Source organism: Vulpes lagopus, chromosome 7 (assembly GCF_018345385.1).
Source record: "Vulpes lagopus strain Blue_001 chromosome 7, ASM1834538v1, whole genome shotgun sequence".
Classification (NCBI taxonomy): Eukaryota; Metazoa; Chordata; class Mammalia; order Carnivora; family Canidae; genus Vulpes; species Vulpes lagopus.
In genome coordinates this window covers 98040589-98066317 of record NC_054830.1, presented here as the reverse complement: position 1 = coordinate 98066317, position 25729 = coordinate 98040589, and the positions used below count along the sequence as shown (strand labels likewise).

Genomic DNA, 25729 nt, shown 5'->3' with positions numbered 1-25729 from the left:
GAGTCCCACATCAGGTTCCCCGTGGGGAGCCTGCTTCTCCTTCTGCCTATATCTCTGCCTCTTTATGTGTGTCTCTCATGAATAAATAAATAAATAAATAAATAAACAAACATAAATAAAATATTTTTAAAAATAGTTAATGTAAGTATTATAGGTTAAAAAAGGCTGAAAATACAAATATGGTAAATGGACAATTTTGGATCCTCATTTAAATAAAACTACCTATAACATATTCTGAGGAATTTGGACATGAAGTATATATTAGGTAGTATTAAGGAATTACTGTTATATTTATTACATTGATAATAGTATTGGAATTGTGTTAAAAATAAGAGTCACTATCTATTAGAAATACTTAGAGGTATTTATAATAAGTAAAATGACATAATGTCTGGTATATACTTTGAAGAAAACTCCAAAAAACTGAGAGATAGCAAATGCAATAAGATCGGCAAAATGTTGATAACAGTTTAAAGCTGGGCACATGGAAGTTCACTTTACAATGCTCTCTGCTTTCACATTTTCCATTACAAAAAAGCTTTTAAAACAGTATGCTTAAACATTCAATCCAAAGCTCTTCTCCACAGTTCTCTACCACAAGCACTCATAGTTTCAATTTTTTTTAGTTCAAAAACGTTTAATCATGATACTAATATTAAGAGTTGTTTTTTAAAAGCATATATATATTTTACTGTCTCAAAATTTTGTTTTGACAATTCCTCCAGAACCCCGAAAGCTCATAAATTACTCTCCCATTTTAGTTCCACAAGCTCTAACAGTCTCATGAAACTCCACAGGAAAACTGTCCATCTGCCAAGCCATGTTAAGCAGTATTCAAATTTTCCTATTTCTCTGTTTCTCCCTATATTTAGGTAAGTTACATATTTAGTAAGGTAAGTTACATATTTATTCTCTAGATGGGTTGCAGGGTAACAGGGAAAAACGTTAGCCTTTAAAAAAGAAGACCTCAGCTCTGCTATTCATTATCTGGACACTCTGGACAAGACAGCCCCTCACTGATCCTTAGATTGTTTAGCTGTATAAAATTAAGGAGCTGGAACCACATCTTGCTAAAGGTTCTAATAATCTGTTCCATCTCTGAAAAATCAATCTCTTACTATATACAATATTTGTAATAGAGTAACTCAAAAGAAACTGGCTTTCTAAACTACTTCAAAATAAACATGACATTAACGTGGAAAAGAATTTGAAATAAAATATTTTACCACTCCAAGAAACTTTGCATGGCACGCTATTATACTGAAGTACACTGTCTCCCATGGGTTTTCCACTTTCCTATTTTAGGCTGTGTTCTATCAATCTAGAGACGCAGCATTAAATAACAAGCTGTTACTTTTTTCAAACTAATTATCCATTGTGGTTTTTCTGCAAAATGCTACACTTTCAAATCATTAAGTCTCCAGAGCAGAGAAATATGAATATAGCTTTCCCCTACTAAGTAGTATTGGTCCTTCTAACATGTACCCAGCTTTGCCCCATCCAAAATGCTCTTCCTGGTTAAAACACGTGAAAGGAGCACAAGCTTCTGTTAATTAGTAGGCAGTGTGAGGGATTCTGACAAAAGTTTTCACCAATAATTTATTGTTTTCCTTTCTGTTTGAAAGATGCTTATGTTGGGATTTTTCAACTACAGCAGTGTAGCTAGAGAAAATGAAATACTCCATAACAAAGGCATCCCTGGGGTTTGCTCTCTAATGGCATCATGATACATAGAGAGGGTCATGGAAAGTTTGGCAGAACTATATACATTGTTCACTTTTGATAGTTTCAATAATAAGCTAAACAAACAACATAAAACCCAAATTTAAAAATTGTGCTTGAACATTAAATCCAAACCATTTCTTCACATTTATTCATCAAAAGCACTTGTATCTCTGATTTTGTCTGGCTCAAAATTTGATATTTGAACATCTGACATTTAATCCCTGTGATACAAATCATAAGAATGTAAGGAATTGTTGGTGTTCTCTCTGGTTCCCAAAGGGAGCTTAAAAATTCTTCCAGGAAGATTACTAAGCATTTGCCTTGCCATTTTCTAGGACTTCATTTAATGTTAATGACTCCCAGACAGTAGTTATTCAACTATTTGTAAAAGGCTCCCATATTTCTACAGACATCTTCAGATTATATCATTTGTTGGATTGTAGTTTGGGCTAGAGTACCATTTTCCAAATTGGAACCTAGGGATTTTCCTTCCTATAGATTCTAGAATGGAAAAAAGAAATATCTTAAAGTCAAAAACTTAAACACAGTCAATATCCACTCATGGATAGTCACGTTGATAGCACCCAGCAGTTATATTAAACATTATACAAATTCAATCATGAGTTTTAAAAGTTTATATTTTTGTTAAAATAGAATTTTCCAAACCCAGTTGAATGCTCTTGTATCCGGTGTGTCTATTAACATCCCTTAAGCTCACACTAAGAAATGCTGGTCTCTGATTCTGGTTCTATCACTGTATTTCCTGTGCCCGGTTGAATTCATGATGCTAGGCTGGTATTATTATTGTCCAGCCCATGTTCCCTGGAGAATTTTGGTTTAATTCATTAGATATTTAATACTATATCCTCATAGAACTGTATGAAGTACAAACTGACATTTAGCACAACATTTAAAACTAGATTACTAATGAGAATGTTTGAAAAATTATTAGAAAGAAATCTCTAGGGCTCAGAAATCTATTAAAATTTCAAAAGACTAACTCAAAGAGTTATTTATGTGACAGAACTGTAAATTTTTTTTAAAAAATTAGTGTTATTTCCTAGTACTCATAGCAACCAGAATATGATGCCTAAATATTGCCTATTTGAGAGTCCAGTATGCATTTTTAAACTACCCTTAAAATTGTAATTACATACCAATATACCACTAAGTAGTGCTAGTTTGTACTCAAGTACCAATGCACTGATTTTTGTAAAAAGATTTACTTCTCATACTGCTTAAAAGTAAGCTAGTTCTTAGGCATGGAGAGAGTCCCCTCCTAGTCCGGTTTACATGATTTATTCTCTGTGAATAACCTTTCTTCATAAATAGTAAAAAATTCTTTTTCTGCTCAGCAGGTCAGGAGCTGGAAATTTAATTTATTCATATTTATGTGCCCAATACCTAGAAAACTTCCTGGCAAATAATAGGCATTTGATAAATTTTAACTGAATCCAATTATCTCAAATCCAAAATGTGTAGTAATTAATAAAATTTTACTGCATACAAAATCTTTTAGAATTTACATTTTATAAAACTAAGATTATAAGTTGCTTAAATACTCATCAGACTGAGAAGCTGTTAAATTTTCCATTTAGAAAGCCCAGCTGTATATTATAAATATATTTACTGTATCATAAATGTCTATTAAATAGTGTTTCAGGAGCCTTAGATGCAGGCCTAGATGAATCAGCAGTATTAGAATGGCAGTGGCAGAGTGATATTGATAAAGCATTGTTTTGGAAGGCAGCTATGCTCACCACTATACCACCAACGCGATAAAGCATTGTTTTGAAGGTCCAAGCACACCATTTGTCAGTCTGTTAAATTCCTAGGCATTAACATACAAAATTTAGTCCCACAAAAGTAACTGGAATTAGAAGAAAAAAACAAGACCTATCGCTTCTTTTTCCTATTTTTTCAGAAGTTACAAAGAAGCAATCTAACGATTTCAAGAAAAGTACATCAACTGGGAATTGAGTTTCTGAATTGCCTCAGGTCACTTAAGGTACACAAGATCTCAGATGGCATTTTTTCTGTGGTACTGGAATAAAGGCAGTTGTCAGCATGCACATTAATAAGCTCATCTGGTTCTATTTTTAAAAGTTTTTAAAAGATTTTATTTATTCACTCATGAGAGACACAGAGAGAGAGGCAGAGACACAGGCAGAGGGAGAAGCAGGCTCCCATGGGGACCCAGATACGACCTGAGCCAAAGGCAGACACTCAACCTCTGAACCACCCAGGCGTCCCTCATCTAGTTCTATTAATGTAACCATTAAAATTGAAAATTATGGATTTATCCAAAAAAATCCAAGTTTTCAATAGAAGTAGAAAAAGTCACAACTGGGAAATTCCTAGAAAAGATTAAGGAGGAAAAAATATTCTAGAATCTAGGAAAGGAATATAATAGTGGCTGTGTAGCCCTTTGTTAGTGGCCAGTTTTCTTCCATTTTTGATGTGTAAAACAACACAAATGAAAATATGAGTATTACATAATGTAGATGATGGTAAATTTGATTTCCTTCACTATACATCAAGAGAAATGTAGGCAAATTATAATAGATTCATACCAAATGTTTAATGCTATTACATAATGCTCAGTCTTAAAATGTTCATGTTTCTATTTTGCAGAATTAAAAATTGTAATTCTTTTATGACTGGGACATTGTAACTTTTCTGTGTTATGAAAAAAAATCAAACCCTCAAACATATAAATATAACTAATTATGTTTATGTTTATTTTACCCTAAAATAAAAATACTTTTTCCATTAAATTATTAAAAGGTACATAAATATTTGTCACTATATGAACCTAGATTTTACATTAAAAATTTGCCTAATGTCTTTTTAAAATAATGTGAGTACACTAATTTGGCTATCTTACATTCTTTTTTTTTTTTTTTTTGGCATACTTGGAAAAACTCTCAATGATTTAGATTGGTGTTTCAGATTATAAGGGAAAGTAGAATGTCACATATTGTCCATAATTTTGTTCCCTTTGATTCTTCTATTTCAAAAATCAATATTGCTAAGGGCTATGGCAAGAGTAGATTTTAATGCAAAGTTAACACTAACAGCATACCCAGGAAATAATTAATGGTAAATTTCAAACATTTCTGCCAATTATAAACACAAGCATACTTTAATCAACCAATAAGTAGTTATTGATTAGCAATTAGTGCAGGGCTTTGTGGGAGAAACAAGCATAAGACATGTACTAAAGCCATTACAAATATCGAGTGGTACTCAATATGTCCCTTAGAATAGCATCTTCAGGACAGGGAAGTGTGTCTGGAGAACATTTAAAGATGGACAAGAACAACCATGGGGCATTTTATTTTTTTTTTAATTTTAAAAAAGCAATTTTCTAAGAACAAAAGGACTGCATCTGGCTTAGCAAATTTATAAAGATAGTACTGTACTGCCCTCATTTTTTTTTATTGTAGTTCAAGACTTCTTCCCACAATGGCTTATTGTGCATATTACAAAGTCTTCAGGGTCTTCAGAATTAAAGTGACAGAGTTTTTTTTAAGCATACTTGAGAACAGATCATTCTTCCTTATGCTTAATAAAATATGCCCTTACAGACTTCTCTAGTAATTCTAGTCATCTTGACAAAAGAAAATCACCAAGACAATACAATGATTTAACAAAGCGAAAGAATGACAGTTTCCCTTCTACTTTTCAAAAATGTTTTATAATATGATTTGAGATTGGCTTTATTCAATAGGCTGGAAGAGGAATCAATTCTTACAAAGTGACACTCTCTATAATAAAGAACACCTACACTTCTGAACAACACACCCATTCCCACACATTCACAATGTTATTATTATTACCATTAGAATCTTTTCCAGAATAATTTTCTGAAGAGGCAAATATGGCTTTGTTTAAAACAAACTGACAATGCCAGTTAAACAAGCAATAAAATATAAAGGGTTGAGAGTTTTGTTTTTATTCTTACTTCTGCAAGTCTGGTGAAAGTTCCTGCCTATTATTTCTTGCCTTCACTAATGAGACTGATGTTCTGCCTATCAATGTTTCATTTGTCCAACAAATATCTTTTGTGCCCCTACTATGCACCCAGGTGCTGGTTACATAACATAGCCAAAAAAGATAAGGTCCCTGGCCTCACAGTACAGACAGATTTAGACAATGAATCTCACAAACAAGTATGTAACTACCTATTAAGAGAACCATGAAGGAACAATGCTAGGTGTCAGGAAAGAAAAATAGAAGACCAAACTTAGATTGAAATTCCTCAATTTAGGCTGGGATTTGAAAGATGCCCCAAATTTGCGAGATGACAAGTCAGAAGAAGAGAATTCTAGAGGGCGTGACTTAGAGGAAGGTCTTGGATTTTGCCTTCCCAAATATTAACAAAGGAGTAAGCTAAGGTGCAAGAAGCAGTAGCAAGGAACATATGAAGGGATTCTGATTTTTTCTCCTAAGAGGAGTGGCAAGTTACTGAGAGATTTAAGTACAGGAGTAATATAATGGTCTGATGTTTTACAGATTTTGTCTACTATCTGAAGAAGACTTGGAAGGGGCAAGGGGAGGTCATCTCAGAGCCAAAACTCTCCAGCTGATTTTCAGATCCTTCTGTAACATGACCCATGACCTCTCTTTACTTCCTTATACGTACAGTGTCCAGCCGCACAGTACGATATGGCCATTCTGAAACTTCTTACACAGCGTTTGGCCATGGTTTTTCTCTCTGGCAAATCTGCTCCCTTCTTTACCAGTTAAAAATCTCAACATGCTAAAGGAGACCCACCTGACTCAAAGTCCAATTCCTCCATGAAGATTTTTCACTATATTTTTTTTCCAGTGGAATAGTTTTTTTTAAGTAGGCACCACATGTAGCATGGAGCCCAACACAGGGCTTCAACTTACAACCCTGAGATCAAGACCTGAGCTGAGATCAAGAGTCAGCTGCTTAACCGACTGAACAACCCAGGTGCCCCCTTCACTATTCTTTAAATCCTATGGCACTCTGCATAAAACTATGGAGCCGCAAATAAGTCCTGAATAAGGAACTGATTTTGGCTTTAACTTCTACACTTCAGAGTTATTTGCCTCCTGAGATAATCTAGTATACAGCTCCCCAGCCTCAGATACATAAACTCAAATCACAGGCTAAAAACCATTGATAAAGAGATTTTTCTTTTACATTTTAGTTAAATGTAAAATTTGATTTAAAGATAATTTTCAATTATTTTATATGCTGCTGATATACATCACATATGCACACATACATACCAATTAGACATTGCAGTTAGTTCATTTTTTTTTTTTTTTTAGTTTCCATGCTTAACAGTCTTCTGCCAATTGTGGCAAAAAGGCATGAGGATATATGGTGAAATAGATTTAACCCAATAAACTTTAAAAAAGAAAAAGGGCTAAGTCTGAATTTAGAGAGCCAAATAATACCTAAGAAGTCATATTTTCCCCCAAAGCTGCCCCTCAACTGGGTTATAGTCTCCTCCAGAAAGAACAACTAGATTGACTCAGGCACAAAGTTTCTTACATTACAGTTATATTTACTGTTTATGCTGTACCTAATTCCAAAAGGAATTATGACTTCCTTTAAATGGGTACGTTCAGTAACAGGCACCTGAAACTTTCTGGAAGTGTGGCTCCTCCCTGAAATAGCCGATACAGAGTAGCAAATGATCTAACTGGATCAGAACTTGGGGTTTTGCTCAATCCAACCAACAAATGCAGACAAATCAAAACCAGTCACACATATAATTGGGGATTCTAAAAGATCATTCATTCTGTCTGAGGGAAAAGTCCAACATGGAAAATAGGGGATTTTCACAACTTTGGTGACATGTAACTAGTACATTATCTTAAAAATAATTTTACTGCGATCATTTTATGAAGATTATATAATCCATATTGACTCAATTATGAAATTCTGGCTAAATGAAACCTAATAAACTGATATCCTACTTGTCCCCAGAGGAATCACCTTATGGCTTACCTTGATCTCTTTCATGCCATGTTCGACTGCCAGCAGCTGGTGAATTCGGAGATGGGTAGAAGTCCCCTGTAGGACTTGGTTCCATATTTTCATCTATGGATATAGTTTTGGGTCTTTTGCTGTTAAAATATGACAACAGTTACGTTAATGGGATGTCTAAGTAGGCTGTAGCAGATGAAAGTGTATCATTTGAAAAGATTCTTAGTATGAAAATTTCCATAACACAGGTAGTAGCATCTTAGAATCATTTCTGAAATAATGGAGATTATTCAAGACTTCAATTCAAGTAGCAAACACTTCTCATTGTATAATATTGCTTATTTCACCATATCATACCTGTACCTCCCTAACAGATATGGTGTTTATTATATTTACCTTTTAAAAGGTGTTTCCAAAAAATTTCTATTGTAAATAGTGAATTCTTGATATGTGTACTAACTTTAAAATTATTTAGACTGTACCTGACTCTTATCATTATTATCAATGCTAATAATATTCATTAGCATTGTGCTTGCCATAACAATGTAATTCTTTCACATTAATTCAAAGATAAGGCAGTAGAACGTGAGCTTTGGAGTAGAACCAGTCTAGTATCAAATCTTGACTAGGCCACTCACTACTTCTTAATAGTAAGCTACTTAACCTTTCTAAACTCAGTTTAATCATTTGTAAAATGGAAATAATAAAACCAGTTCAAAGAGGAGTGGTTGAGAGGATTAAATGTAAAGCTCTTAGTTAATGGCTGGCAAATTAGAAGATACTTATTAAATAGTAATTATAGGTAATAACCATATAATTAATAATATAAAAATTTTGTAGTACTTTATTGATTATAAATTATTTCATATATTCCTCTTTATATTTTTTCAAAAAAATTAGGTTAGTGATCTTTTATTTTCAAGATCAACCATAAAAAATGGGTCATTGCCAAATTCAAGCCAAACAGTATACTTCTAAAATGACACATTTTAGGGACTCCGTGGTGGCTCAGTTGGTTAAGGTCCATCCAACTCTTGATTTTGGCTCAGGTGATGATCTTAGGGTCGTGGGATTGAGCCCTGCATTTGGCTCTATGCTGAGTGTAGAGCCTACTTAAGATTCTCTCTCTCCCTCCCCAACCCTCAGCACGGCCGACTCTCAAAAATAAACAAATAAAAATTAACAGCTATGTCATGGCACAGGCCATCTTGCATGATATTCTGCTATCATATATTTCCACTAATATTAAACAGTCAAGTCTGACTACGAAAATGGATTTTTTCTTTTAAAAAAATCTTATAGAAAAAAAAATCTTATGTATATCTCTACAGGTAAAAACCAAAAAAGATACTCTCTGAATTAATTTTATGCAGTGATAATAAACATAATGTCACAGGATTTCAGAGCTGGAACTGACTTCATAAGTCCGATATATATATATAAATCAGTTCTCCCCTTTTTTTTAACAACTGGGGAGACAAATTTGGAAAAATTCAGTGAATTTCCTAGGGCATGCTAGTGGAAGCAGTCTGCCACAAAGTAAGGACTTGGACTTCCAAAACTGTGCTCTTTTTACTGCACTGTTTCCAAATCCTAGAAGCATGTGTACATATTCACAGATGTACCTGTGATTAATATTTGACTCACAACTCCCAGAGTATTAACATGATATTGATGATAGCAATTTTAGACCATGTAAAACCACAGTGGGAGTAAATAATAGTTCTTTAATTTATTCCTATGGTATCCAAAGTTAGAATATACAGTTTTTAAAACTCTCCTTTAATCTAATTCTCTCACAGCTGTGAATCAGTAGTAAATATGTACAAAAGACTTAAAGTGAGAGAGAAAAGACTTTCATAAGGAAATAATAGAGAAATGTTTTTGAAATCTTTCTCATTCTGAATGGCATAGTATCTGAAACCAAATGACCATGAAGAAAGATCTGTGTTGACAACATACTGACCCACTGGACCAAATAAAAACGTACTGTTCACATCTCAAATTTAGAAAAACGAAAGTATTTTTAAGACCCAAATATGTCACAGACAATCTGAGTGACTATAAACCAAATTCCTTGCTATGTAACCTAACTATATGAAAATGCAGTTTGACCATAAATGATATAAAATTAAACTTAGTTAATATACAAATGTGCATAGCCCCATAATTCAAATGCAATTTACTTTCATTATTGATAACAGCATAGGAAAATGATTACCCAGATATTCTTTTAGTGTTAAAAAATGGATATTATACAGCAAAATGTTTTGCTGTGGAATTCATGTACACTCTTACATTTGATCATGGGTATATGTAATGTTCTGAAAATGAGATGGATGTTCATTTATATAGAAGATCCAACTCAAAAAAAACAATAAAGCTATAATATTTAGTCATCTTGCTTCTCATAACTCAGTCCTTTTCTAGCATTCTAGAGCAGTGGAACGCATCATCACTAAATCCTATGCATAACAACTTTCCAATCTATTTATCCCTCATTTAAATAGGAAACCTCTTTTTAAACTTCTGTGGGCCTCAAAGTTACAATCAGAAGGTCAAGAGAAAAAAGTGAGAATGTCAACAGAGAGCTAAAAAGTAAAGTAACCTCACTGTAGCTCTTCCCGACAAAGGCTGGTCAAACCAAATCTCAGAGCAGGTAATATTTTCATTGGTAACTGATAATCAACTAAATTATTTTTTAAAATACCAATTCTCTGAAGACATTAGCCAAGTGTGGCCTAGAATAAGGCTTTTACTTCTAAGGTTAAGCAGATGACACATTTTATTTTTCATGGTTTCATTATACCCAGATTGGATGTGATATTAGAGAAAAGTTACCAGGATGGATCAGTCATAGATCAGGGCTCTCTGCCATGATAACATCATTTTTAAAGTCCCCAAAAGATTTAGTAAACTTGAAGAATTATAATATTTTATAGGAGCAAATAAAATAAGTCATATATTTTACATGAAGGGAATATAGTTCCCTTGTCCCACCCAAAAGATTTTTTTTTTACTGCTTTGAACAATTACACTTAATTTTCAAATATCAAAACAAATGTAACCAGGTAAGATTAAAAATTGATGTAGAATCAGCAAAAAGTCTTCATTCTTGGCTTTGTTTCCCCGATCTCTTTAACTACCTACCTATCTGCCTGTCTACCTATCTACTTATCTGCCTATAGACTGAGAACAAGTACAGCTCCTCTTTCAGTTACCTGCTTGGTGGAGAAGACAGTGACCTCTGAAGATTGACCCCCGAGTTCATGTCATGATAGTATGGTTGGCTCGGGATTTCTCCAATTGGGAAGTTGACTCCAGTTCCCTGGGTTATGGGTGCTGGGGAATAAAACAGAAAGAAATATCAGGAATGATTTTTACACTTATCTCTATTTGAATGTAATAAGCTAATACTTTCCACGCCTCCCAACAAATTCTCTTTACTCTGAGACTCTAATATCAACAGTCCACCAGGGTACGACTTGAAGAGCTTTCTCACAACACCTGTGTTCGAGTCTAGAAACTTGAGGCACTCAGACTATAATCATGGTGGCCACTTCCCCTATTCCTACTCTCCAACCTTCTTCACTCCCTCCTTTGTATTATTTGTCACTACATCTGTCACCACACTAGTCTATAGATGTGTCAGAGGAAACATGTTTCCTATTGCTTAGCACCAAGGTGCTTTGTATTTAGATGGTTCTCAAAAACCGTATCACTGTTAAATAATCAGATTACAATATTAACATTAATGTTAGACTGCACTAGAAATCATATGAATAATTATTTGATCTAATGAATTCTTATGGTAGGGCAGGTACACAAGTAAAACTGGCAAATGTGAAATAAGAGCCAAGGTTTTTTCCCAAAAATACATACTCGTGTTTATATATGAATAGTTAAGTGTGGCTTTATTCAATAGTTAGGTCTGTTTTTTTTTTTTAATTTATTTATTTATTTTTATTTATTTATGATAGTCACACACACACACACAGAGAGAGAGAGAGACAGGCAGAGGGAGAAGCAGGCCCCATGCACCGGAGCCCGATGTGGGATTCGATCCCGGGTCTCCAGGATGGCGCCCTGGGCCAAAGGCAGGCGCTAAACCACTGCGCCACCCAGGGATCCCGGTCTGTTTTTTTTTTTTTTTTTAAGTCTGTATGCCCAACTTTGTAAAATTCATTTATATGTACTCACAAAAAATTAAAAATAAATTATTAAAAATAAATAAAAATAAATATACTTTAAAGCATTATTTTGTAAATCAAGAAACCTTTTTGGGTTTGCTGATATATTTTGAACTGAGATTTCTGTATATAAGTACTGGTTTTGTATACTGGGTTACATTTGTTCAAATTTTAAAAATTCATTTCTAGACATCTTGAATAGATCTGTGAGATAGCATGCTGTATTAGAATGGTAGAGTCTTGGAAAGTAGCCATTTAGTTTGAACCCCCTCTGCCACTTCTGAGTTCTGTGCCTTAGCTTCCCAAACTATAAAATGAGAATACTAGTCACCTACCACCTATGATTATTTTAAGGATGAAATGAGGTAAGGAGTGATAAAAGCCCAGCATCATGCCAAGCACATAACAGGTATTCAACAAACGGTGAATTTCCTTCTTTCCTTGAGTTCTTCCCCGTATCTCTTCCCTGGCAGCCTAGAGTGGTTAGCATAGAGTGAACAGTTCAAAACAAGCTCATATCACATGAAGAGTTATAAATGAACCTATTTGTTGAAAGTCTGTTCATTCAACAAGTTGTTGTTCCTGTCCATTACTGGCAGGTGCTGCAAGGGATACAAAATAGTCTAAGATAGTTCCTGTCCTTAACAAAACAGATTGGGCAACAAGCTAGGTAAATAAACCACTAGTGACAAAATAGAAGTACCAGCATAATGCAGATTAAAATGAAACTGCCCAAATGAATGACATCACCAATAAATACTATGGAATTTTATGGAAGAAGAATCCAATGCAGGCTTGAATAATCCAAGAACTCAGTGGAGAAGCCATACTGTGCACTAGAGAATGAGAAGGGTCTCAAGGGGAGGTCATTCTCAACAGAGGTTAGTACAAGAGCAGTCATAGGCTGAGATAGTATGCAAGGTGACACCAGGCAGGTTGGTGTCAAAGACAGTGCTGAAGAATTCTTCCCCACCCCCACCCCCACCCCTTTTTTTTTTGGTCAGGCCTTCAAAAGCTCTAATAAGAGAAAGTGTGTCCTGGGGTTGTGGCAACAAAACTCTACAGCCCTTGTGATTCACTCTAAGAACATATAGTTACTTATTCTTCCTCTCTCCCAACTGCTTCAAATTGAATACATGATTCTGAAAAGACTGCAGATTTTCAGGGAGTTTTTCTTACCCAGAATTTTAATGTGTTCACTACATGTGTTTGCCATCAGCTAAATTGTATTTCAATATCAGGGTGGCCAAGATTTACTTAAAAATATTTTTAAGAAAGTATGATTAAGAAGCACATGTGTCACTGCAGATAAGTAATCAAAGAACATATGATGAATATCCTTCTTCTCCTATTAAAAATTAAATCAATATATACAAGGTTAGTCTCAGCTCCAAACTTCTGGAGTTTATGCCTGCTGCTAAACTATTCTTTTTATATAATGCACTTTAACTTCATGTGACACAGAAAATACTTGTATTCGATGTCACTTTCCCAAATGGCTTGAATTCTTTGGGCAGCTAAACTGTAACTGTTTATTATGGCTTAAGGTACACGGGAGGTTAAAAAAAAAGCAAGGTAAGAAATCCCACAGTAACCACATACTTTAAAGTTTATTATTAGAACCATGTTCTATGTGACATTGGAAAGCAGGGTATGTGGAAAGCAGGGAGGCATTTGAGGGACTCCCTGAAAGTCAGTAATCCATCCAGTCTCCTACAACAGTAATGGATACAATTCAAAGAACTGAATTACTAACAGGAAACTTACAAGTTACAGCTTACATAAAGTATTTGCAATTTACTAAGCCATGCAACATTTAAGCAAAGATCTGCAGTTTGTATTTCATACATATGGCTTAATAGTCAACACAGATTGCTTTGCCATAAACATACTAGATGAAATTTATAGTAAAATAATAATTTAAAAAATCTTTGGAAATTTTGTTTTTCTAAATTTTGTTGCAGAAGGATTGTTACCGACTAGCAAGACAGTAATAAAAATAATTTAGCCACAGTTTTATACAGGAGCATTGCAAAAATTTAGTGTGCATTCTGACATTAAATGGGAGAATACATGAAGAAGAGTAGATTAATAATAAACATGGTCAAATTTGAAAGCAGCACTCACCAAATGTATTTAATAACAAAGAGAGTTTGTGAGCCTGGCAAGTCCCAGGCTGATGCTCCTGCTTAAAAGTCTCCGGAAGAACTTACATCAAATCCAAAGATCAGCGTTATCACCTCTCCCAGAGAGCTGCAAGAATTCTGAAGGTTGCAAATTATGTTTAAGAGGCTGCCAATATCCTCTTAGAAATGAAGCTCCAAAGAACTTCAGATTCTAAGGGTTAGAGGCCAATTCTTAATCTCTCTCATTGTTCTTGTCACTCCAAAAGCAGATCCTAAATCAACTTTTAAGATGGAGATAATATCATTCAACAGAAAGATCACTATCCTAAAACTGAGGAGCTTCATTAGCTAAAGTCAACAGACACATTAGTGGGTCATACTAGTCAAACCCGGGAGGCTAGAAACCATTAACATACTGTAAACCCTCAAGAAGTCAGAATTTGTGATATACAGCATCGGGATTGTGCTGAAGTTTCTGCTTACTTAGCAAACCCATATTTCATAAACAACCAAGTTCATCTGTATAAATAAGATTACGATGTGGATATATTAAAACACTTAGGAGAATAACTTCTCAAGCATTTCAGCGACACCTATTTACATACAGAGTAGAAAATAAATGTTTGCTGAATAAATTAATGAATGAATATAGATAATCAATATCCTAATTATAGATCAGTAATGTGTGTTGTAACAGGTAACTTAAAAACCTCTAAGAGATGACAGTGTAAGCTTTAAAAAAAATCAGTATATTAAATTTACCTCACTTTTGAACTATTCTAAAAAGGCATTTAAGCCTTTATGTTTACATTCAGATTTTTCAAAATATCACTCTGGGCTTTTATTTATTTATTTTTAAAGATTTTATTTATTTATTCATGAGAGACAGAGAGAGATAGAGATAGAGATAGAGATAGAGATAGAGATAGAGATAGAGATAGAGAGAGGCAGAGATGCAGAGGGAGAAGCAGGCTCCATGCAGGGAGCCTGACGTGGGACTCGATCCGGGGTCTCCAGGATCACACCCTGGGCTGAAGGCAGGCACTAAACTGCTGAGCCACCAGGGCTGCCCCACTCTGGGCTCTTAAATGTTCTATGTAGGTACCCTTCTATAGTGTCTAACACGATGTTACCTATAATGAGGAATGGATAATACTTTCTAATAGATGACTTCAGTCCTTCTCATAAGAAGAAGGAAATATATCACGAAACTTAGGAAAAGACAACTTTAAACAAATAATGTTAATAATGTCTCATAACTATAGCAGAACAGTATAGGGAAAACACCCCTGACACACACACACAACCACCCCCACTTTCAAATTCTCCCTTCCTTACATGATGCCAGAAAGTGGTAATGAGGGATCGGGCACGTTCCTTTCCAAATTAAAAATAAACACAGAAAACTTTCAAATGTCAGAGGCCTTCCATATCACATTATTGATCGGGAAAAACAAGTAAGACATTGCCTTGGTCAGTGGAGTAAACCATCAGAATCCTTCTGTTCCACAAACATGAACCCTGGAGTTGCTGGGATATAGGATATTATATTAGGTTTTGGTTACCTGTGCTGCCCTAAGTAAACAGATCCATGACAGAAGACTTTGGGGCATACATTTATTACTGCAGAATATGTCAAAGGATTAAGTTACTAAAGGTCTTAAATGTTCATGTATACAACTCCCTGAGATACATGCTATTTGCACTGGCCACCCTAGAAAGAGGAACTATTTAAGAAAACTATAGTTCGAAAGACACAGCCACCAGCTAGGATGGGGGATTATTTCGCTGACCACAACTCTAACACACTATCTAAACTTATCCCTAGTAACTTGCTTTATTCTTTTGGGATCATCATAATTCTTGTTCAAGATCTCTGAACTTGACCCAGATGAAAAACACAACATAAACGAGGACAGAGTACCACTACATCATCTTAGTAACGTCATTCCAAATGGTGATGCTCTCTAACAAAATATCGGGTAAAAATACAGCCTTCAAGGTTACAGAAATAAGCTAAATCAAAGAGAACAAGAAAAAATGAGTCACCTCCTTTAACATCATCAATGCCTCGAAAGCTACATCTCAGGTATATTTGTATACACTAGTAACACATAAAAGACTTGAGTTAGTAAACTACTCCCTTGCTTATAGGTAGCTGGCCAGGTGAACTTAACCTGAGAAAAATCTCATCCGGCCTGTCAAGAATGGTGTCTCAGGTGAGGTGGCCAGTTAAAAACAATTGGACATTGTTTTGGCTCACAATAGCTTGCTATCTATATCCAAACTACAATCTGCAAAGTTAATTTCTGCATCCCTCTACACTCTGCATGTTAGTGTGTATATCCTGTACATCTCCAAGCCCCCACCAAAACGTTAGTAAAATGAAAAAGCACTTATCTACAGGAAACTTATGTGGGTTATCATAACAACATGGAGTACATTTAATTAATCACACTTCCTTTGATATAAATGACCATCTATGGTCACAGAGAGAACAGCGAATTAAATGAATACCAATAACACAGCAATCAGAACAACCCCCAAATTATTTTTGTACTACAAAAGTTTGATGATCTAAATGCAAGCATTTAAGGAAATCCAACAAAATATACTCACTCATGATTTCATCAAAAAGATGGAGATTTTAAAACTCAAATTTTCCTAGTAAGTCGTTATTCTTAATACTGTATTGAGGGTTCAAAATATAAAATATGTTAAATCATACTGTATGATTAAATAATAACAAAACGATTTACTTACTTCTGGATACCCTCACGAGTTCAGATACATTGAAGACTCCAGATTTTACAAAACTATCCTCCAGGTAACCTGAAAATAAATGTCCAGAGGAAAAAGATCAGCACAAGCAGGAAGCAAATAAATGATTAAACGCTAGGATTTGTTCAAGTGTTTTTAAACCAAAGGTTAGAACAAAAACCAAGTCTGCTTATAACAAACACAAGTAAAAGCAAAACTCTTCGAATGCAATCCGGGGTCTGTTTAAACAAAAGTAAGAAGTTTAAGTGCCAAATCATTTCCTAGGAAAATTTCTTCTCCGTTTTCTAAATGTACAGGGAAACTGGTATGGTTTTATTTGCCACAGCCCATGCACAGAGAATTAAGATTCAGGGGTTCTTACTGAATACACTCAGCTCTGTAGCACCTGGTAGACTAAAGTCTACTCATTTAAAAAAAAAAAAAGAAAGAAAGAAAGAAAAAGGAAAACCACAACCACAATTAGAACCTTGTTGGAATTACTTCAAAGATCTCTTGAAACCACTGTTCTCTCACAAATCCTTCCCTGATTAAAGAAAAGCGAGCTGCTGTTACCAGCACTCCCCTCCCCCCTTGTTCCAGGGTCATGAATCACACAAAAGCAGAACTTGTACCTACAGCAAATACTTTGCATCGACCTATTTCCATACACCTTTAATATACTTCGCCTGATTTCACTGCCTGCTTATTCTTGCTACTACTACTTCTTGGACTCCCTTCATTTCAAGAACTGCATACATTTTCTAGTAACTGGTGATAAATCCAGGCCTCCAGGAATTCCACATGACCCTTGTGTGACATCCAAGTACAGGGTCCCCAGTGACTGTGGCCCACCGTGGGTTTTGGAGCCTGAGTAAGTTCAGTGCTGTTTGGCATCTGGTCAAGCTGTGTCCAGGATCAGAGATGAGGACTCCCACAAACACTAGTCACGTCCCCAGCTTCTCACTGATACGAAGGAGGTATACAGAGGGACACAATATCAGGAGGGATATGGTTACTCTCTGCTTCCCAGGAAGAGAGTAAGAAAAGCCTGAGAACCCCCAGAATTCATGTTTCCAGGAAAACAAGCTCTAGAATCAGAGAAATGGCAACTGGAGCAGATTTTACATTAAGTTTTAGGGTTGACCAAGGGATTCGATTTGGGGCAAGAATATGAGTCACAGGTGGCTTAGCAACTGAGAGCTCTTAAGTCAAGGAGCTGGCATTTGACTTCCAATCACTTGATCAGTGTGAATCCTGGTCATGTTATTAGACTCTTGGGTGTCTCAGATTCCTCATTTAAAAACCAGAGATAATAAAATTATTATGAATGATAAGTGAGATAAAAATATGAAATCCACAGTGGGCACTGATTAAATGTCCCCAATAAGTTAGGACTGGCCAGTTGGGTCAAAAATCACCCACACACTGAAAGGCACACACTGGATTCCAGACACTCTCAAATTACTCGTAAATCTTTATTTAGAAATTTTACCAGAACAAAAGCTACTACAACACTTTATGACGTAGCATGAAAAGATAGAACATCATTCAATAAGCTTATATGCTTCACTGTTGTGAACCGATGAGCATTGCGTGTCTGAACACTGTATTGTACCCACTGTTCACCTTCTTTAGAAGCAGAACAAAAGAAAGAGTATGAAGGAATTATCAGATCTCAGCTGGTGATAAAATTTAGATATTATGTTACATATTACTTCAAAAAAATATACATTTTAAAGAGGATAATGACAAAATGTCCCCATGTGATACACCTGTATTTGTTTTAAGAAACTCCTACTTCTCAAGCAACTTAACTTTTCACCACGTTGAATTCATCTCAGTGATTACTGAGAAACTTTTAGGTAGCCTACACTGTACAAGCTGCTTAAAGCCAAGAAGACAAAAAAAGACAAAGACTCCCTTTGTGTGGCTGGGTGGGGAAGAGATACTTTCAATTTTCTGAACCATGGTAGGTTATCATCATATAAATCAACAACAAAAGCAATACACATCTTTGTTAAGTATAACAAATTATACTTCATTCCAGATACAGTAAATGTAAAATTTTATATTTGGCAAATACATGAAATACAAAGACCTTATTTATCTTGATGGCAGCTCATATATTTAACCAATCAGACAAGACTATTTGTCCTCACCAAATGTGCCGTTAATGCTCACCCTCCCATCTTTCTCATGCGGTTCCCTCCCTCTCATCAGATGGCTCTCTGTGTGCCCTGTTCTCATCCTGTAATGTCCAACTCGGCCATCATCCACTCATTAACCTGTTCCTCCACCCTCTTCTCCCAATCCCTGTGCCAGCCAGAATAATCTCTTTCTTCTGAATTTAGAGCAGCTACTTTGTACTTAGTTTATATCACTTTACACATTTCAAGTGTCCAAGGTATCTGTTTTCAAGTTTTGTGTTTCTTATTGGATTATCAGCTCCTTTATTTGGGAGAGGGACTGTGTTTTGTTAATCTCTGAATCTCCCTTAACTAACTCAGCGCCTGTATATACAGTAGCTACTAAATAAATGCTTACTGAACAAAATTTTATAAATTTTAACCTTTTGGAACAGGGTCATAAATAAGCATTTTAGTAATTACATTACAATGTAGGTATAGATGGCTTAAGGTTTAAGGATAACTATACTGACTCTTGTTATTCCCTAGAACTCATCCACTGAGGGGTTTATTTAGGCTTTTGGGTAGAATGGGAAAGAATGATGATTAGAGTCAAATTATATCTGACTTTGTTTCGTACTAGTGTAAAACTTTAGGCAGTTAGCACTAAGTAACTACCAAGAAACTAGAAGTGTTTAAAGAGTCAGAGTTCAAAAATATTTGTAAAATAAATTGATGAATGAGTGACTAGTGAACATTTCAATATATTTAGATAAATTGAATCTTGGGTCATACATAATAACATTTCAATATGTAGATACCATCTGACGTTCATTTCCTTATCATGCCAGTGAGTAGTTGGGGCTCCATACGCAAGAAGACAGAATTGTGTGTGGATCTCAGGGCCCAAATCACATGGAAGGGAGGAGCCCTACCCCCCCCCCACCGCCCCAGGCTAATTCTACTAGCAGGAAGACAGGCAGTCACACAAAGGCAAAGGGAAGGCAATTCAGTATGTAGCAGGGTGTTTCTCCAATTCAAGTTTGAGGAATCTGAATCTACAAGGAAACCTGAGAGAGTTATTTTGCTGAAACTATGAAAGGGACTGGAACTATGTTAGAACTGCTTTGGCACCCCTAGACAAAATGCAACCCCCGTAGGTCCAACTGGGTTCCAGTCCTTCATGGAGCATAGTGAGACTTCACTGAAAGGAGGGCTCCCTAGAATGAGCAGTAAAGCCTACCCACGTGCCCTTATAGGAGTAGGGCCTGGGGCGGAATCAGGCGACTGGGTAGCTGGCAGAAGCACCTGAGGCAGCCGGCTGCCTCCTCCATTCATCTCTGCACACAGTGCAGCCTTACAATGAACAGGCAATATCCAAGATGAGAAGGGCAAAGAAAAGAAATAGGGGATGACAGAGCACTTGGACAGCTAGCAGCATACAAGAACGTCCGTAAGAAACCGTGCATAAGGACTGTGACAAAGTAACCAGGGAGAATCATGCAGTGTCAGGAGCCCTGCAATAGTGCAGAAGATGAGACTCAGCAAAATGCAGGTGATTACTATTAACACAACCCCATCTGTAACCTCCAGGCTGCTGGGGCCTTCCAGAAACATGGTTTTCATGTGTTATGTAGACCACTGTGAATCTAAATAGCTGATACAAAGGCCAACGATTTTAAAGCAATTTGGAGACATTCATATAGTAAATTCCCTTCGTCTACCAAAGGAAATATGAGCATCTCTGAGGCAGAGCAGCTGCTTAATGGTTACAGAGCAATATTACACAACAGCTTAAGCCAAGAAGCAAAGAACAACTCGGCATTTATGGGATGCTGTATTTACACTACATGTAATGCTTTTTAAAAAATAAAATTGAGTAGGAAATAAAGACCTCTGCAAACTGAAAATTCTCAAAGGCAATATCAAATTATATTATTTTACTTCTTTTTTATTTTTCTCTAACAAAAGCAACAATAAATCACTACTCAGAAGTTAATATAGTGTTTAACCTCCTTTACAAACAATAACAAAGGGACACAATGGCATATCTAACTGTTAATATCTCAAATTATAATCAGCTCCATTTGAATGTTAAACAACATTTACATAGAAAATCCAAAGGAAAACTGATAACGCTCATTTTTATAGTCTACTGTGTTCTATTCTTGAAATTAAAAAAGAAAAAAACCACAGAAAGCAGTTATTAAATTCATGAAAGCTGTCTTCAAGTATTAGAAGGAGTGTTAATGTAGATGTTGGATAAGACTTTTGCATAGTTCCAGGAACTGTTTTTTGGCTCAATAACCAGATTTGTCATCCAATGAGAAAAATCCTAGAAGGGAATGGGAAACTTTGCAGAGGTAGTAACAGCCAACACATGCCAAACTACTGCTCTAAGATCTTCAAAAGCACTAATTCACATAATGCTCCTAATTATCATACCAGTTGTCAGCTAAGAGTTCCCATTTTACAGATGGGGAAACATGTCTACAGGGGTAGGAGGTTTCCCAGAGGCAGTAAAGAACCTCTACCCCATTAGATTTAAGAATTCTCACTTTGGGTAGAAAACGGAATGAGTGCCTCCAAAGCCCACTACAATGCTCAGGTTCCACTTTTTTTTTTTTTTTTACGATTTATTTATTTGAGACAGAGACAGAGAGAGAGCACTACAGAGGGAGGGTGGAAAGTGCAAGGGGAGAGGGGCAGAGGGAAAGAAAGAGGCAGACTCCCTGCTAATCAGGAAGCCCTAAAAGGGTTCTATCCCAGGACCCTGGGTTCATGACCTAAGCCAAAGGCAGGCGCTTAGATGGACTGAGCCACCGAGCTACCCCACAGGTTCCACATTTTCCTGTTAGTTTCTTGCATTGCTTGCTCATTGGAGAAAGCACAGGACCCCTAAGTATCTCACAGGCATTTTCCAGCCTTAGGATTCCAATTGTTCATTTCCTTCTGCAGAGTGTCAAAGATGCTTAAATCCTTTTGTTTATGGATGCCAAGGGGGAGAAGATAAGATTATTTTACACTAGCTCTTTGCCAATCTTCATATAACTTCAGATACCACAACTAACCTACTAGGGATTTTCTGGTAGAGGTGTTGTAAGGCATGGCTTTATCTGTAGTTTCTCAAATGATGTGCAACTGTTCACGGTTGAGAATGAAGTTGGTGATTATGAAACAGACTAATCATTGCAAAGACAATGATTCTCTGCACAGAGACTGACCCTGAACCTATAGCTAAGGTTCACATTCCAGTATTAATTTAGAATTAAGTTTATCCTTTACATGAAATCTCCCTGTTGGTGATTTAAGTGATTCAGCAGAAGGAAAGCAATTTTCTGACTTTAAAGTTTTAAAACACTCTGATAGTACAATATTAATACGTTATTTGTTTTTTAGCATTTCCTTCCAGTCCATTAGACTGTTTCCTACATATATATATAATATATAAAATATGTATTTTTAAAAACAGAAATCAAGTTTAAGTGAAATTATATCTTGCTTTTTTTTTTCTAATTAACTTTGTATTTTCCCTTTAAACAGTTTTTCAAAAGCATGATTTTAATGCCTGTATAATATTACACTGCACGGCTGTACTTTATTTGGCCATTCTCCTTTTTTTGGCATTTTAGGTTATTTCCCATTTTTTAAAATATTATAAACAAAACTGCCATTAACATCCTCGTACACAAATCTTTGTCAGCGATTCTCATGATTTCCTTAGGCTGGAGTTCCCAGAAGTGGAATTACTAGGTCAAAGGACAGAAACTCTTCTAAAGCTCTTAGTTAAAAACTGTCAGGCTGCTTTCCATAAAGATTTTTGCCAATTTCTTTTCCCTCGGGCAGAATGAGTGTGTCCATGTCACCACCCTGTTGCCACAATTACATATCAGTCATATTAATAGGTACTTGTTTTAATTATAGCAAAGTTGATAGAGAAAAGATATTACATTAATGTCATAATTTTCATTTAATTATAATAAAGTTGGATTTTTTCAGATACTTATGCATTATTTCTTTGAACATTTAAAAATATATAAAATAGGAATTGTGCTAGTTGGAATATTCTATTCCTAATATTAATGAGAGTCCTTCTAGAGTTTCACAGTTGATGATAATGTTGGTATTAATTAATAATTGATTTATTTTTATCATTTTATATGTTCACTTATTCCAAGTTTTCTCAGATTTTTAAAAGTGTTCTGATTATAATGGTTAAAAATGCTTTTCTGGCATTAGCAGAGATTCTCCTTTTTAAATTTCCTTACAGCATTTATTGTTGTTATATATTCCTGAATTCTTAGATTAAATTCTTTGCTTATCCACATAAGGTAGCTCTTTTAATTTACTGCTAAATTGGTTTGCTAACAGTGTCTTCTGAGTTCTCTCTATGTAGCTGGTATGCTCTTCTGGAGATTTTTGTTTCATTTCTGAAGTTTTCATTCTAGGGTTACATACATGCTTCATAAAATGGTTTGGATGACAGCCATTTTTATTAAAAAAACTTATAAAAAGTTGATGAAAGTTTGGAAAAACTCATTGGTAAAATTATCTTCTCGTAATGTTTCAGAGAAGATTCTTAGAAAACTGTGAGTCTTTCATGAATTTGCTCCATTGTTTTCTGGTCTTGAGGCAATTTTATTACATATTATCCAAGAAAATAATCAATTCTTTCATATTCTTAAATTTATTAGCACAGATAGTTTATTGTTTACTAAGTGGACTGTATTTATTTTTACAGTATAGTAAATTAAGTTGAATTAAGATTAAATTACATTTTACTGTAATTAATGTCACATTAAAATATATTATAATAAGTAAAATTATATTACATTATGTTAAAGTATACTAAATGATCCGCTCTGCCACTTACTATGTGAACCTAAGGCAGGCTGAGCAGCGTTTCCACATCTCACGCTTCTCTATAATATAGATGGTAATCACAGTACCTATGAGTCAATATGAAAACTGTATTTGTTTTCAAATAATAATAAAGAAAGAGATTTCATTTTAAGAGCAAGGAAAGGGAAGGCAGAACTTCCAAATTAACAAAGAGAAAACAAACACAGTGAATAGTAACTTAATTAAGACAATAAAACTAAGGATATAAGATGTAAGAATAAATAACATAAGGTAAATAGAATGAATAAAATCAAGCATATCAACCATTATTAGACAGGTAAGTGGAGTGAATTATCCCATAAAGAACATTAGACCAACCGAAGCAAATAAAATTCAGCTATTTTTAAGACATACATTGAAGACAAAATAACAACAATAAAATATTAAGAATAAAAGGTTGAAAATAAAATAGTCTGCAAAGACAAATCAGGCAAATTCAAACAAAAAGCAAGCAGTGTCAGCAGTGGCTAAGAGAATTTAAGATGAATTATAATAAATGATATAAAGAATATTACAAATGAAAAAAAGAATATTACAAATGGATAAAAGGTATATATGATAAAGAAGATAAATCATAAACCATATATGCATCAAACAATATTGTGGAGAGTGCATAAAACAAAAACTTAAAATACAGGAAACTTGATAAAAACACAATGATAGTGAGAATTTTGAATACATTCTCTTTTAGAACTGAACATGACTATTAGACAACGACTAACTTTATATTATTCAAATACAAAGTATACTTTGTTAGCATGTCCACAGAAATTCTATAAAAATCAATCATGTCCTTGACCAAAGAGAAAACTACTATACTATTTCATCTTTGGTAAATAAGACTAAAAGCAAAAAACAGAAAGTGACCAAATTTTCTCAACTACCTGAAAATTAAGAAAATTAGCGAGGATCAAACAGAAAATCAAATGAAAAATTATAAACTATCTAGAAAACAATGAAAAGAAAAAGACAAAAGGCAAAATTACTTTATCATAAGATAGAACAGTAAAACAACCCAAGAATAATTAAAAAGGGAATTAAAGATAAAAGCTGAGAAACAAAATAGAAAAAGAAGTATTTAAAACAAAAGAATAAAGGGAAGAGGATTTTCTGAGAAGACAAGCAAAACAGAAAAATCATTTGGAAACCTCATTAAGGAAAAAAGAAAAGGCCAAAATATATAATAAAAGGGAAACATAACCATAGAAACCAAATACATTAAAAAAATTATAAGAGAATAACACATACAACTTACTGACCACAACTCTGAAAACTTAAATGGGCAATTACTTATAAAATAAAAGTAACCAAAATTGAGTAAAGTGGAAATCTGAATAGACCAATTACTCCTAGTGCAGTAGTTCCCAAAATTTGCTGACCACTGGAACCACCTGGGGTTCTTGAAAAACAACTTATGCTTGGCTTCCACCCTCAGCTATTCTGATTTAATTAGTATGGATGTGTCCTAGACGTAAGGACGTTCTAAAAGGTCCCCTGGTAATTCAAATGTGCCACAAAGTCTGGGAGCCACTAGGTTAGCATCTTGCTGTTCAAAATGTCCCACAACTGCCAGTACTGGCATGACTGGGGGGGGGGGGGGGGGGGGGGGGCTTGTTAAGTATCTAGAAGTTCAGGGTCAATGCCAGGCCCACAGAATCAGAATCTGCCACTGAGCAAGACCACAGATGATTCATATGCACTTTAGAATTTGAAAACCTTGCAAGAGAATTTAAAGATGATTTAAAAACTACCTTTAAAATGGCACCAGGTATAGATGGGTGCACAGCTGGATTTTACCTTTTACCTAGCCTTTAAATTCCAATGATAGCTACACTCTTCCAGGCTTTAGCAAATAATGACAAACTTCCTCAGGAAGAAACCTCACTCTTGAGTCTTTATTAGGCCAGCAAAACTTAAATAACTAAATTT

At 35.0% G+C, this 25729-nt stretch overlaps 1 protein-coding gene across 10 annotated transcripts in view; it reads right to left on the bottom strand.

Moving 5' to 3' along the window:
* The window catches only part of NFIB (nuclear factor I B), a 242020-nt gene that overhangs the window by 54970 nt on the left and 161321 nt on the right, over positions 1–25729 (bottom strand). For all 10 annotated transcript variants that reach the window (XM_041760894.1, XM_041760893.1, XM_041760895.1 and 7 more), the window contains exons 4-6: positions 16776–16844; positions 10918–11038; positions 7718–7836 (exon numbers count right to left, since the gene is read on the bottom strand). In XM_041760894.1, coding sequence (XP_041616828.1) covers positions 7718–7836; positions 10918–11038; positions 16776–16844 — 309 coding nt within the window. The remainder of the gene's footprint in view (positions 1–7717; positions 7837–10917; positions 11039–16775; positions 16845–25729) is intronic.